Source organism: Choloepus didactylus, chromosome 2 (genome assembly GCF_015220235.1).
Source record: "Choloepus didactylus isolate mChoDid1 chromosome 2, mChoDid1.pri, whole genome shotgun sequence".
In the NCBI taxonomy this organism is placed as follows: Eukaryota; Metazoa; Chordata; class Mammalia; order Pilosa; family Megalonychidae; genus Choloepus; species Choloepus didactylus.
The window spans coordinates 115,849,178-115,863,186 of NC_051308.1; the positions used below are offsets into that span (position 1 = coordinate 115,849,178).

Here is a 14,009-nt window from a genome sequence, read left to right on the forward strand (position 1 = left end):
TTTTCTCTAGGATATCCTCTTCTATATTAGAAGGAGTTAGGGATGGGGAATTTAAACTGTTCAGATCTGGACCTGGTTTCCCTCTGGACCATGTGGTTCTTTAGCAAATCTTAAAAACCTTGGCATTAAGCTGTATTCCTGAGGGTTTATGCATGGTATCCAACTTGAAACAAGCTGAAGCTAGTTCCCAGTGTATTATCCTTTCTATTCCCAGGACCCTCTTTTCATCCTCCCCCACATCTGCTTGTGGAAGAAAATAGGATTTGGAGGTGTGGCTTGGGACTGAGCTAGACTCTTATGATCTGTCACATGCCTGGATGTTGGGGAAGCATTTTGGGAAGCTCATGTGATTGGACCTGGATCGTGAATTTTAATAATTGAGGCAGATAATGTTCATCAGGCATCCCACAATCTACAAGTTTCAACAATAAAGTCATATGTTTGTCTGTCACTGCTTATGGCATTGATTCAAGTGCTGTTATAAATAATCAGGAGAGCTGTTTTTTGTTACCTTTAAAACGAATTTCATCTGGACTTGACTCAGTGAAACCATGTCAGGCTGGGAAAGGTATTTCCCTGCCTGGAAGCATTGACAAATTTTAACCAACAATCATAACAAACAAATAATTTTAGAGTCTATGGCTTCCTTTACATTACTCTTTTCCAGGCTATTTTGTTTATTTCTTCATCTCTGAGATGAAGGTCAGACACTAATTCCAAAACTGAGGTTTCAAAGTTGGGGTGGGCAATAGCAGGACAAAAGTAGAAAAAGAAATATTTCTCCAATATTATATAAAAGGTATTAAAGAGAAGAAAGATGGGGGATACCAGGGGTGTGTCGTAACATTCACCTACCAAGGAAAAGGTAAGCCCCAACTTGAGTAATTCATATTGAGGTCTTTTCTGTCTGCTGCCGAACAAAGACAGGCTTATGAAACTAAATACCGAGCAGGCTCCACCCATATGCAAATCCGCTCCCTTCCTCCCTCCTTGCTAACCCCCCTTTTCTCAGCATTTTTATCCCTCCTTCCTCTTCTATCCAAATTTTCCAGCTGACTGCTGGAGCTGACTTCCGCAATCCTGGTGAAATAAATCTAGCACCCCTAGTTATCCGTCATTATCCACACTTCCCTGCTGAAACCAGCCCAGAGGACAGATTCCCATCATCAGGTAACATTTTCAACTTCCCAAATCTTGCAGCTTTTCATTCCTGCCAGTTCTTCATTTTAGGAGTATTAAGGAGTAGTGTGATTTGGGGATCAAAATGGACTATGTATGCTCTGTAGATGAAAACAGTTGCCCTTTGGGGTCATTTCCTGGCCAGATAAAATCTGCCTGGAAATATTCCTGTGATCTGTGTGTATGCAAGAACGGTTGTTAGCAAAACAGGATTTAGGGAGTCCTTCGCCCACCCCTCAAGACTGGCCTCTCTATGTATAGTTTTCTGCTTTGGGCCAAAAGGAACCAAAAGGGTTAACTAGTGTAGAGGAGCAGTATTGCAGGGAGGTGGTAGCTCATTGCTTCCTGCTTCTTGTGGCATCTTAGAGCCCCTAATGCCCTAGCTATTAAGTGGCTGGCTGGACTGAGCCAATTTTCAAATATTATTCAAAAATAGTCCGTAAATTCAGAAATTATGTGTGCTTTAAGACTTGCTACAGATTCTAAATTGTTCTTAAAACAGGATACGTGATTGAGCATCCACTGCAAGAAGTGAGAAAAGCTAGAGTAAACTTCTAAAAAGCAGAGAACTTAGTGATCATAAAATACTGCTTTTCCATTTTACATTCCTCTGAGAAACCTTAGTCTTGAGGCTTTTTGTCCTGTGAGGCAGCTACAGAGATTGTTTGCTGGAAAAGGGAAGGAAAACCTCCCTACCCACAGCAGCTGGTTGAGATTAGGCAGTTTCCTGCCTAAGGAGGGGGATGGGGAAAAGAGAAAGAAGAAACGACTCACAGAGAACAGGGAACACTGTCGTCTTTTCCTCTTGACTTCTCCTGGCAAGATCTGGAGAAGTACCCTAACAGAAATTCAGAATTTAGTCAAGGAAAAGAAGAATGCCTTGAAGAAACTATCAGGAAGCAAAAATTAGCTGGAGTTCTCTCTCTATTCTCCAAACCCCCCCTTACCGCTCTGCCCTTTGCCTGTCCAGCTCCTCCAAGCCTTTTGGAGCAATAAAGGAGACAGATGGGTACTGAGCCCATCCTGATTCTCCAGTTACTATCCTGCTTCTGGATGTCAGCCAGTGTTTCTCTGTGTGCTTCTGTGTGTGTATTGGTTAAAATACTTGGAAACAGATGTGCCAGCACCCCATCCAAATTCAGGCCCCTCCTATCGTCGTTTGTTTTATCATAATGAAAATTACCCTCAATTCTCTGTCTACCTTCTTCACAGAGCCTAGTTTTCCCTTTCCTCATGGTTGGGAGGAAAGGTTATTAATTTAAGGTTCATGAGCCCCTTAGGATTATCATGTGCATGCATTTTTCTGGTGAGAGACTCGACAGCTTTTATTATCTTCTCAAAGGAGTCTATGACTCCCCAAAAATCAAGAGCCACCTGTCTGGGAGAATGGCTGTGACTGTTTCCTCATCCCAAGCCAGGCTACGAACCCCTTGCCAAATGGAAGAGTGTTCCTAATAATCCTCTTCCCCCAGGATGTGGGGGCTCAAGGTTCTGCTGCTGCCCATGGTGAGCTTTGCTTTGTACCCTGAGGAGATACTGGACACCCAGTGGGAGCTATGGAAGAAGACTTACAGGAAGGAGTATAACAGCAAGGTGCCTGGGGAGACAAAGGGAAGCATGGCAAGAGGGCTGGGGCCTGATACTTCTCTAACCTTTTACGAGCTTTCAGACTCCCTTCTTCAATCCAAGTACTTCAAGCACACGAACCAAGCATACCTGCCCCTGTTCCCTAGTTGTTAACATACAAATTTCATTTCTATGCCTTGACTTACCCTCCATCAAGTCTTATTATAATTTTTTTAAATAAATGTCATATTTCTCTTTTGGGAAGCCTTGGATTAATGCTATTAATCTACATGCAGTTTTTCTACTCATATCCCCAGAGCTTTGCATTCTGTTGTTTGTATTTGTTTACGTATTTCTTTTTGCATGCTCTTAATAACCCATGTTCATTTCACCAACTAGATTGTAAACTTGCTATGACTTTAAATTTCACCTCTTCTAAAAGCCTTCAACAATATTACATATGTAACTTTGCACATGGGACAGAGTCTATACCAGTATTGACTATGCTTTGTTTAGGTGGATGAAATCTCTCGGCGTCTAACTTGGGAAAAAAACCTGAAGTATATTTCTATCCACAACCTTGAGGCCTCTCTTGGTGTCCACACCTATGAATTGGCCATGAACCACTTGGGGGACATGGTGAGTTGACCTCAGCTCCTGACCCATCTGCCTTGCTTCCCTACTTCCTGCTTATGCCTGGCCTATTTCTTCTTCCTGCCAGACCAGTGAAGAAGTGGTTCAGAAGATGACCGGACTGAAAGTACTCCCTTCTCATTCCCGTAGTAATGATACTCTCTATATCCCAGACTGGGATGGCAGAGCCCCAGACACCATTGACTATCGAAAGAAAGGATATGTTACTCCTGTCAAAAATCAGGTATCCTCCATTCTTCTAGGTGTCAGTGTGTAACTTGACATGACCTCTTCCTTTTTCTCCTTCTTTGCTCTTGAGGTATGAGGGCACCAGGAAGATGGGGCAAGGAATTGAGGTAACATACCCTGTGTTGAAAGAATATATACTATTCTATTATTTAACTCCTCACCTATTTTTGGACATTTAGGTTGTTTCTGGTATTTCATTATTACAAATAGTATTTGCAGTAAACATCCTTGTGCATATATTTTCTTGTACAAATTTTTATGCAAAATAAATCTTAAAATTGGAATTGCTAGGTCACAGATAATCCCTTCCAAAAAAGATTTTACAATCTTATACTCTTACTAGAATGAGAATGTCAATCTTCCCAGAATCTTAACAACAGTGGATTGTATCAACAAGGTGAACAATTGATTAACATTAATTCAACAACAACAAAAAATTTTTTAAGAACCTACCTGGTACAGTGTTGGGCAGTAGAGATTCAAGATGTCTAGGATATAAACTGTGTCCTCAAGAAATTCTCAGTCTTGAAAAATAAAAACAGGAAAGAAAGAAAACTACAATCTAGCTAGAACAAATGAATAGTAACAGCTAGCACTTCCTGAGATTATGTGTCAGGAACTTCTAAATCCTTCACATGAATTAAATTTTTTAATCGTCATAACAACCCTATTAAGTATACTGTTATTATACATATAGGAAACTGAGGCACAGAGAGATTAAGTAACTTAATTAAGTAACTTGCCCCAGGTCACATGGTTAGTGGGTGGCAAAGCCAGGGTTACAATCCATGTGAACTGACTCCAAAGCCAGTACTCTGCTCTGCTCTGCCTTACTATAGCTAAGAGTAACAATAGTAACAACAGTCATTAATAGCAAGAAAGCAATGCATAAGTGATAAATGAGGGGAGTTGAAAGACTTTACAACAGGTGACATCTGTGTTGGAATTTATAAGATGTATGGAATTTCATCAGGCAGGTAGAGAGAAGACAGAAAGTGTGAATAGCAATGACTGATAGTTCCTCTGTTTGCCTCTCAGGGTCAGTGTGGTTCCTGTTGGGCTTTTAGCTCTGTGGGTGCCCTGGAAGGCCAACTCAAGAAGAAAACCGGCAAACTCTTAAATCTGAGTCCCCAGAACCTGGTGGATTGTGTGTCTGAGAATGATGGTTGTGGAGGAGGTTACATGACTAATGCCTTCCAGTATGTGCAGAAGAACCGTGGCATTGACTCTGAAGATGCCTACCCATACGTGGGTCAGGTAAGACTGCCCCACACAGTTATATGGCTCTGTAATGGTTCCTCCTTTCCCAACACTGTCTTTTGTACTGGAAGCAATTCCAGAAATCTTGTTTTCCATTACCTGTACTGCTTTCTTGATGGGATGATATCCCACAGACGGCCAAGAAGATTCCCACGGTCTGGAAGAACTTTGGGAGCTTAGGGTACCACAGCTCCTAGCTGCCTCTCTGACCCTGGAGAAAACAAACAGAGGAAGGTTAGTCCATAGACTTCAGAGTGTGCTAGTTCCTCAACTTTCTGACTCCAACTACAAACCCCAATCCCACCATGCTAGTTTCATAAGTCATGTGACTTTATTTTGTATGCTCTCAATGTGGGTTTTGGGAATGTTTAAGCAAATTATGTAAGTTATACTAACCTGTAAAATGAGAGAAAAACAGGTTGCTTCATGTTTACTGTAATTTTAGAGATGAAGGATCACCTCACTTTCTCCTACAAGATCCTTCTTTAGTTACAAGGAAGGAGATCTTTCTTGTCCAAAAGGAGAAGATCTGAGGGCTTTTATATACATGGGGCTGATAGGTAATATAACATAGGGCCTTTGCGACAGGTGCCTTAAAAGCAAGTTGATAAGATTTAAGTAATAAAAATGATAGCTACTGTGTGCTAAGCCATATACTTAGTACATTTTCTCATTTAATCCTCACAACAGCCCCATAAGGTAGCCATATTCTCATTTTATAGATGACTAAGTTGATGCTTGAGGAGATAAAACAGCATACTCAAATTCATACCACTAGTTAAGTAGCAGAGCCAAGATTTATCTACCAAGTCTGTTTATCTGCTGTAAACATTCCCAATTATGTCTCCTATGCACATGTGCGAGAATTTCTTTACTAGGATATAATACCTTGGATCATAATTGTCTGGGTCGAAGGGCATGTGCATTTTCACCTTTACTAGATATTGTCAAATTGTTTACCCAAGTATTTGGAACAATTTACACTCCCACCTGCAGTGTATAAGAAATCCCATTAATTCACATCTTCATTAGGATGTTTATCTGGTCATTTGCATTTCTTCTTCAATAAATTAACTATATATCTTTTGTTCATTTTTAATTCAGTCATTTTTCTTAGTGATTTTTAGGAATTTAAAAAATATCTTTGGGGACTAATACTATGTGTGTTATAGGTTGAGGTTTTTCTTTTCACTTTCTTTCTGTCTTTTAATCCAGAAAAGTTCTTAATTTTAATGTAGTAAAATTATTAATTTTTTTCTTTGCAGTTTGTGCCTTTAAAAAAATCTAATAGCCCAGTAACTTTTGAAATCTGGTATTTTATTCAAACTTTGTTGAGGCATTGTACTAACCTCATTCCCTTTTTGGCCTGTTAGACTCTTTAGAATTTCCTAACAGTTTGCTGTTGTTTAGAAACTTGCAAAGGCTTCTTTTTCACAAATGCTACTAGCAGATTTTAGTTTTGTCAATGATGTGATTGTCTTATTTTAGTACCATGAGACCTAGACCCACATCATTCATGCGATACATTTTACTCTTGCAAGATACCTACCATCTCTCTCTTAAAACGAGATCAAGTTAGCTTTGTGTTTTGTTTTTGTTGTTTTTTTGTTTTTTGTCAAGACAAAGGCAACCTTCCTTAAACTTGAATTTATAGTTATTTAAATAGAACATACATGTGCATGTGCCTACACACACACACATACACAAAAAACACAAGACAAGAAATATGCTGGGCAATAAAAAGTTATTTTAAACCAAAAACAAACAAATTAATAGCAATGAGTTTTATTCATTCGTGTTTGACCATCTGAATGATGTGTGTTACAGTAAAATTCTCATTAATGCAAATAACTGAACAAATCCATTTCAAAGGATACTCAAACAGCCTGCATAGTAAAGTCACTTTAACACATCCTTATGACAATGGTGACATTAAAACAGTACTTTATTTTGTAAATTTCACTCCTTTATTATTCCCTATTATGGTTTTCAGCTGTCAGGTGTACAAGGCAAAGAAAATGGAGATTTCGTCTGGAAAAAAAAGTTTCTTTAGTCCATATTCAATTTTCAGAACTGCTTGGTCCCAAGTCCATCATATTTGAATTCTGTGGCTGCTAGAATCAGATGCAGCATCCTGAAGCTGCCCTAACAGGTTAGCTTTTTAATTCTGAATACAGCAGGTCAGTCAGTGAGGTAGCTTGAACATGGCAAAATATTGTCTTTTAACTTTTTGTTGTCATTTGATGACAAAAAATGAGACAAATCTTAGGAATATGTACAAAAAATAAAACAGATTTGTGTTTACAATTTTTTCCATATTGATTAATCCAGGCAGCCAATTTAAAAGTTTAGATAATAATATTGAAGAAAAATAAATTATTGACAACTTGCATCATTTATTCAGTGCTATATTAATCAGTTTGCTGAGAAATAGCTAAATAAATAGCTCCAAGACTCCAAATAATTTAATGCAAATTACAATAGATTTGAAACTCTATTTGGGAATACAAGGGGTATTTGATTTACAATTTCCATTCTCCTGTTCCCTCCGATGGTCTTTTCAACGTATTAGAACAATGTGGAATGAATGTGGTCTCATAATCAAGTTAAAATGAAGAATTAGCCATATACTACACAGGTTCCATATTTTAACATTCTGAATCTTGGGCTACTTTACAGTTTCTAAAAACAATGTCCAAAATTGAAAGACCTTCTCTTCTCAGATGGACATGTGAATGAATAGAGGGAAGTAAAGAAAGATAAAATTTAAAAAAGAAGAGATCTGATAGGACAGTAGCCAGAAAAGAACATTTTAAAAGGACAGTAATTGAAGTTTATTCCAGCCAGAATGCAAGTTAGCCCCTTACCCACCAGAATGTTTTCCTAGATTACTACTTCCCTTACCATCACTTGGCCCTTTAAACTTCTAGTAATTCCCTACCACACATACATTCATCAAGGTTTTATGGAACACTTACCAAGAACTAGGGCGGTACAGTTCAGTGGGCCACACAGATAAAAACAGCATTTGGGGGAAAAGCTGGCAGAACAACATTAAGCTGTGGCAACTGCAGTGAACGCCATGAAGGCCACAATTGAGGGATAAGCACAGAGCAGCAGTATTGCATGACATCCTTCTGAGTCCATCCCCAAGATACTCTTTTACTTGTAGATCTGTGCAGTCTCTGGTGCCAGGAGTCATCAGGGGTTTGGATCATGTAACAGAGAACAAAGGGATCTTGAGAAATTAAGGCAGGGGTTCACTGTGATCAAATGCTGCTATTTCTGTTAATATTTAGATGATGTATCCTTTTGTAGATGCAACCTTAGGGTTTTGAAGGGTAGTCTATAGGAAAATTAATTGCCAAAAAGAATACACACCTTGACACGACACGGGCTGTGATTAGATTCCATAATTGTCATTTGCCAATGAAACATATCGTTGCCACTAGACCTGCAAGATATATTGATGGAAGGTCACAGGCTAAATTACTAAATTCTTTGTTAATCTGCTTTAGTATCATGTTGTATGCTTTTATATCTGTCTCTGATGAGAACAGAGGGGTGCAGCTGAAACTGCCTCACACTAGCTCCACCAGAATAGGCATGGGACCAGGTCCTCCTTCTAGCTGGGCCTCAGCCTCAACCTCCTCCCCATATAGCAGCTGGTGTTTCCCCATCCTCCAATGATCACATATACTACATGGCCTGAAACAGATTTGTCTTTTTAAAACAATCTTATTTCAGATATCTTTCCCTATCTTGAGGTAACAAAAATATTTTCTCACTCTTTTTTTTGTTTGTTTTTGTTTTACTATTTTTCCTTTCATATTTATGTCTTTAAACCATCTGGAATTGATTTTTGTAAATCATGGAAGGGAGGGATCCACTTTTCATATTCTTTTCTATAGTTTTCTATGATTATGAGGAAGAAACAGAACCTATCTAGAGACTCTTGTCTGTTGCTCTTGTTAGTTCAAAGCTATAAAGCCCTCCTCACTGACATCATTCAAAACACTGGTAGAATTTTCACTCATCAACTCATTGCCTACTGCTTTGTCCCAGTCCTGTTTCAACCTTGTTTCTTCCAGGATGAAAATTGTATGTATAACCCAACAGGCAAGGCAGCTAAATGCAGAGGGTACAGAGAGATCCCTGAGGGGAATGAGAAAGCCCTAAAAAGAGCAGTGGCCCGAGTGGGACCCATCTCTGTGGCCATTGATGCAAGCCTGACCTCCTTTCAGTTTTACAGCAAAGGTAAGGAGCTGCTCCCATAGAGCACAATCAATGGTCTCTTATGATGTGGGCTTCTTGAACGGCACTGAGTATATTCAGAACTTAGTTTTCACATTCAGACTGAGTCTACCAGAGAGAAACTAACAGCTACCGCAGTCCAGAGTATCTCTATCTTCAACTCTCTTGACTGAGACTACAGAGGGTGCTGTAGACTGCCAGACCCCTTAGGGTGACTTTGAATTGCAGGGAGCTTCACCTTGACAGTTTGTTTCCTAGGTGTGTATTATGATGAAAGCTGCAATAGCGATAATCTGAACCACGCAGTTTTGGCAGTGGGATATGGAATCCAGAAGGGAAACAAGCACTGGATAATTAAAAACAGGTAATAGTGGGAACGCTACTTTCATCCCTCAGTCACTCACCCTTTTAACATTCAACCTTACCTCCAACTTCCCAGTATCCCTTTTTCTCTTCCAAATGAAGAGAAAGTTGTCTCAGACTTTTCAGTTCCACCTTCCCAGTGATAGAGCATTAATTCTAACATTTAATGGCCAGACAACAGTACTCAAAGTATGTGTTGGGCAGCTGCTCCATGTGCAAAGTACTTTTGCTAGGTGCTTAGCCACATACATTTACGAATGAGCAGGATGTCTGCCTTCAGTGATCTCACAGCCCAATAAGAGAAACAGACCTAACTAATCATAACATGAAGTAGCACAAAGAGCCAGAAGCAGCTTTGGAATTATTATTATTTTTCTTTCTTTTTTCCCTAATGGGATCAATTTCTTAGGGAGTTCACCATCATCAGTCTCTCTAGGAACAGTAGGGGAACAATGTAAAGGTTTATCTCCTTGTGCAGCTTTTTCCCCTTCTAAATATACCTGGGATAGATATATAGAAGAACCTACCAAAGATTGTGAAGTCTGTGAAGATATTAACTTTAAAAATTATCATTTCCTTACCTAATACTGGAAACAAATAAAGCATTCACTCCCCATCCCACTTTAGTCCTTTGTGACTTTAGCAAGGCCAGATTTATGATAATTATACTTTTCATTTGCCTGTTGGTTAATACCAGCCTGGCAGCAGCATTGATTGAATTTTCTGTCCTTGATGCCCTCCCAAGAACAGGAGTCCTAAAATTTGAGAGTTCACAGGCTAATGCAGTGGTGTAATCAAGTTGGGCTGCTGCCTGCAGGGCTGGCAGGATAGAATGTAAAGCTGGGAGTTGCTTTACACCTTTTTATATCAGTCCCAATTCAGGGTGAACCTGAAGAGCTCTTCTAAGAACTAGCTCTCCCACAGCTTCTGTCCTGTGTCCTCCCTTTCTCTACTCACAGCCCCCAAACACTTAACCTTTCCACTCTTGATCAGGTACCAAGAGTGGAAGCAGCATCCAAGAAACAGGGTAAGGTACAGGTCTTAAGTAAATGTAGTACATAGTTTTAGAAATTGCTGGTTGAGGAAAAAGGACAGAAAGCTCATGAAAACAATTTAGGAAGAGACCCTTCTCCCCCCGCCCCATTCCTCTCCCTCCTCTCATTCCTCTCCCTCTCTTTATCTCTCTCCACTCTCCTCTCTTTCCACTCATTTTCTTAGTGATCTCATTCACTCTCATAGTTTCATCCATCTCTCATGAGGTTGACTCTCAAATTAAGATCACCAGCTTCAGCTTCTTTGCCTCTCTTTTATATTCTAGACTCACATTTTCAATATTAAACTTCCAGAAACACAGCTCTCCCACTCAAAAACTTTCAGTGGCTCCTCCCCAGTGTTAGGCTACAGAGTAAAAGTTAAGCTCTTTATCTTGGCAATAAAGATAATTCAGCTTTATTCAGTCTACCTGACCAGGCATATCTCCCCCTATTCCCTGTTGATACCCTATTTTTCAGCCACATGGTCCTAACACATGTACCATGCTGTCCTGCCTGTATTGCTCATTTCACATCCCTCTGCCATATCCCACTTCCACATGTCCAAATTTTATCCAGCCTTTGAGTTCAGCTCAAATGCCACCTCTTGCATTAAGCTTTTTCTGATTCCTTTGACCAGAAGTAGTCTCTCTCACTTTTAAGACCCATCCATTTCTTAACTTTAAACTCTTTGAAAGTAAAAACTATCTTATTCATTTTTGTATACTATCAGTACCTAATACAATACCCAATAAGTGTTTTAATGAATAAATAAACTGAAAATGCTAAGTATTTTTCTTGATTGGTCCAACAGCTGGGGAGAAAACTGGGGGAACAAAGGATATATCCTCATGGCCCGGAATAAGAACAACGCCTGTGGCATTGCTAACCTGGCCAGCTTCCCCAAGATGTGACTGCAGCCGACCAACCCCATTCCTCTCTTCTATTCCTTCCAAAATGGTGCGATGCACTAACATACTTTGGAAGGGAGTTGATGTGCCTTTCTTGAAGCAGATGTAATGATACAGACATTGTTCAGTTTTTCCATTTGCTTGTGCTTCCTACTACTTTCCTTCTCCCTATCCAATGCCTTTATTTTTCACTGTGGCAACAGCAGGAATTTTCCTGACAGGTATGTGCCCTTAGGCTAAGACATATGACCATAGCTTGCCCTAACTGTGTTGTCCCGGGGCTGATGCTGTGCAGATTATTAGAGCTTAAAGAGCTTAGAGATCTTCGGATAGGCTAGATTTTAATTCAATAGGACCATTTAGCTTTAATCACCCTAGAGGACTAAATTGACCTGACTTCTCAGTCTCCAGGCTCCTTTTTTTTTCTATATCATCAAGGTAGAAAGTTCTGTTCTTTCCACAATTCATAAATATATTCATAAATCTTTGGTACAAGTTTACATAATACCAAAAATGTGTTTTCTCTCTCTCTCTTTTTTTGTGTGTGTGTTTTTTGAAAATAAACCAAATATTTATCTCTTGTCCTCAATTTAATAAATAGCTATTTAGTAAACATTCATTTTGTGTTGGATACTATACTAAGAGCTGGAGACACAATGATGAATCAAACATGTTCCCTATCCTTGATCTACTCACAGTCTGGTTGGAAAGACTGTGACATAAATAGTTCATCCCAATCCATTTATTTGTTCATTCCTTCAGCCAACATTTACTAAGTGTTTTCCCTGTACCAAGAAGCATACTACATTTTAGGAATTAAGTGGACATAATCCCCTCTTTTGAGGAGAACACAATCTAGTGGACTACAGTAGTAGGTTAAGTACCATAGTTAAGGTGTATACCAGGTCCCATGGGAGCACAGAGGTGGAAGTGCCTCACTTCATGGAATAAAGGACATCTGAGCAATTTCAGAATTGCAAGTATAGTTTTAGGTATAAACAGGTATATGGTATTGTAGATGGAATCTATAATTCTGCTTGTGGGGGGAACAGATAAAGGACTTGTGAACTGGGTCTTGAAAAATACTTAAGGCCCTTTCTGAGGTTCTCTAACCTAAACTTTTGTTATTGCCAAAAGAGGAAATTGAAACTCTTATTCTGCTAACGGTTTTCAACTATCTTAATTGTAAAAGACCTTAGCTGACTGTTTTAGTTTGCTAATGTGCCAGACATAATACACCCAAACCAGCACACTGACTAATAATAAATCAGTACAACTTGTTTTCCCATTTTTCACAAAATGTTTATTGAGCATCTATTATTAGCATCAGAAAGAGTTCAAATTTACTAAATACTTAAATATCAGGCACTATTTTATCTCATCTATGCAAAAATTTTTTGTGCATGTAAGTTTTTATTACCAGTGTGTTCACACTAGGAGGATGAAAAAAATTAATAAGACATGGCTGTGACTTCAAGAATTTTATAGACTAGTGGTAGAGGCAGATATAGAAACAATTAATAACAACCATAATGAAATAAATACAATAATGCAAGCTCAAGGATGAGTTATTAATTCTTTTTCTTTTTAATGGTTTTTTTTTTTTAATCTTCATTTTATTGAGATATATTCGCATACCACACAGTCATACAAAACAAATCGTACTTTCGATTGTTTACAGTACCATTACATAGTGGTACATTCATCACCCAAATCAATCCCTGGCACCTTCATTAGCACACACACAAAAATAACAAGAATAATAATTAGAGTGAAAAAGAGCAATTGAAGTAAAAAAGAACACTGGGTACCTTTGTCTGTTTGTTTGTTTGTTTCCTTCCCCTATTTTTCTACTCATCCATCCATAAACTAGACAAAGTGGAGTGTGGTCCTTATGGCTTTCCCAATCCCATTGTCACCCCTCATAAGCTACATTTTTATACAACTGTCTTCGAGATTCATGGGTTCTGGGTTGTAGTTTGATAGTTTCAGGTATCCACCACCAGCTACCCCAATTCTTTAGAACCTAAAAAGGGTTGTCTAAAGTGTGCGTAAGAGTGCCCACCAGAGTGACCTCTCGGCTCCTTTTGGAATCTCTCTGCCACTGAAGCTTATTTCATTTCCTTTCACATCCCCCTTTTGGTCAAGAAGATGTTCTCCGTCCCACGATGCCGGGTCTACATTCCTCCCCGGGAGTTGTATTCCACGTTGCCAGGGAGATTCACTCCCCTGGGTGTCTGATCCCACGTAGGGGAGAGGGCAGTGATTTCACCTTTCAAGTTGGCTTAGCTAGAGAGACAGGGCCACATCTGAGCAACAAAGAGGCATTCGGGAGGAGGCTCTTAGGCACAACCATAGGGAGGCCTAGCCTCTCCTTTGCAGCAACCGTCTTCCCAAGGGTAAAACCTGTGGTAGAGGGCTCAACCCATCAAACCACCAGTCCCCTATGTCTGTGGTCATGTTAGCAACCATGGAGGTGGGGTAGGCGAATACCCCTGCATTCTCCACAGGCTCCTCAAGGGGGCACTACATCTTTTTTTTTTTCCCCTTGTTTTTCTTTCTT

General features: G+C 39.4%; 2 protein-coding genes across 3 annotated transcripts in view; both read left to right on the plus strand.

The window, feature by feature from the left end:
- The first annotated feature begins 584 nt into the window (after positions 1-584).
- On the plus strand, positions 585-12,984 carry CTSK (cathepsin K). Its single transcript, XM_037826069.1, has 8 exons — positions 585-1,170; positions 2,652-2,772; positions 3,262-3,384; positions 3,467-3,622; positions 4,666-4,884; positions 8,979-9,144; positions 9,400-9,505; positions 11,350-12,984. Exons 2-8 carry the CDS (start codon positions 2,653-2,655, stop codon positions 11,447-11,449), a joined length of 990 nt encoding a protein of 329 aa, XP_037681997.1. The 5' UTR covers positions 585-1,170; position 2,652; the 3' UTR covers positions 11,450-12,984.
- CTSS (cathepsin S) overlaps positions 4,868-14,009 on the plus strand; it is a 45,158-nt gene continuing 36,016 nt past the window's right edge. Inside the window, exon 1 of one of the 2 annotated variants that reach the window (XM_037826068.1) lies at positions 4,868-4,884. The gene's annotated coding sequence lies outside the window, so the exon portion shown is untranslated. Of the gene's footprint in view, positions 4,885-9,422; positions 9,506-14,009 lie in introns of those variants that run through there. The other variant, XM_037826067.1, reaches the window with a different exon arrangement.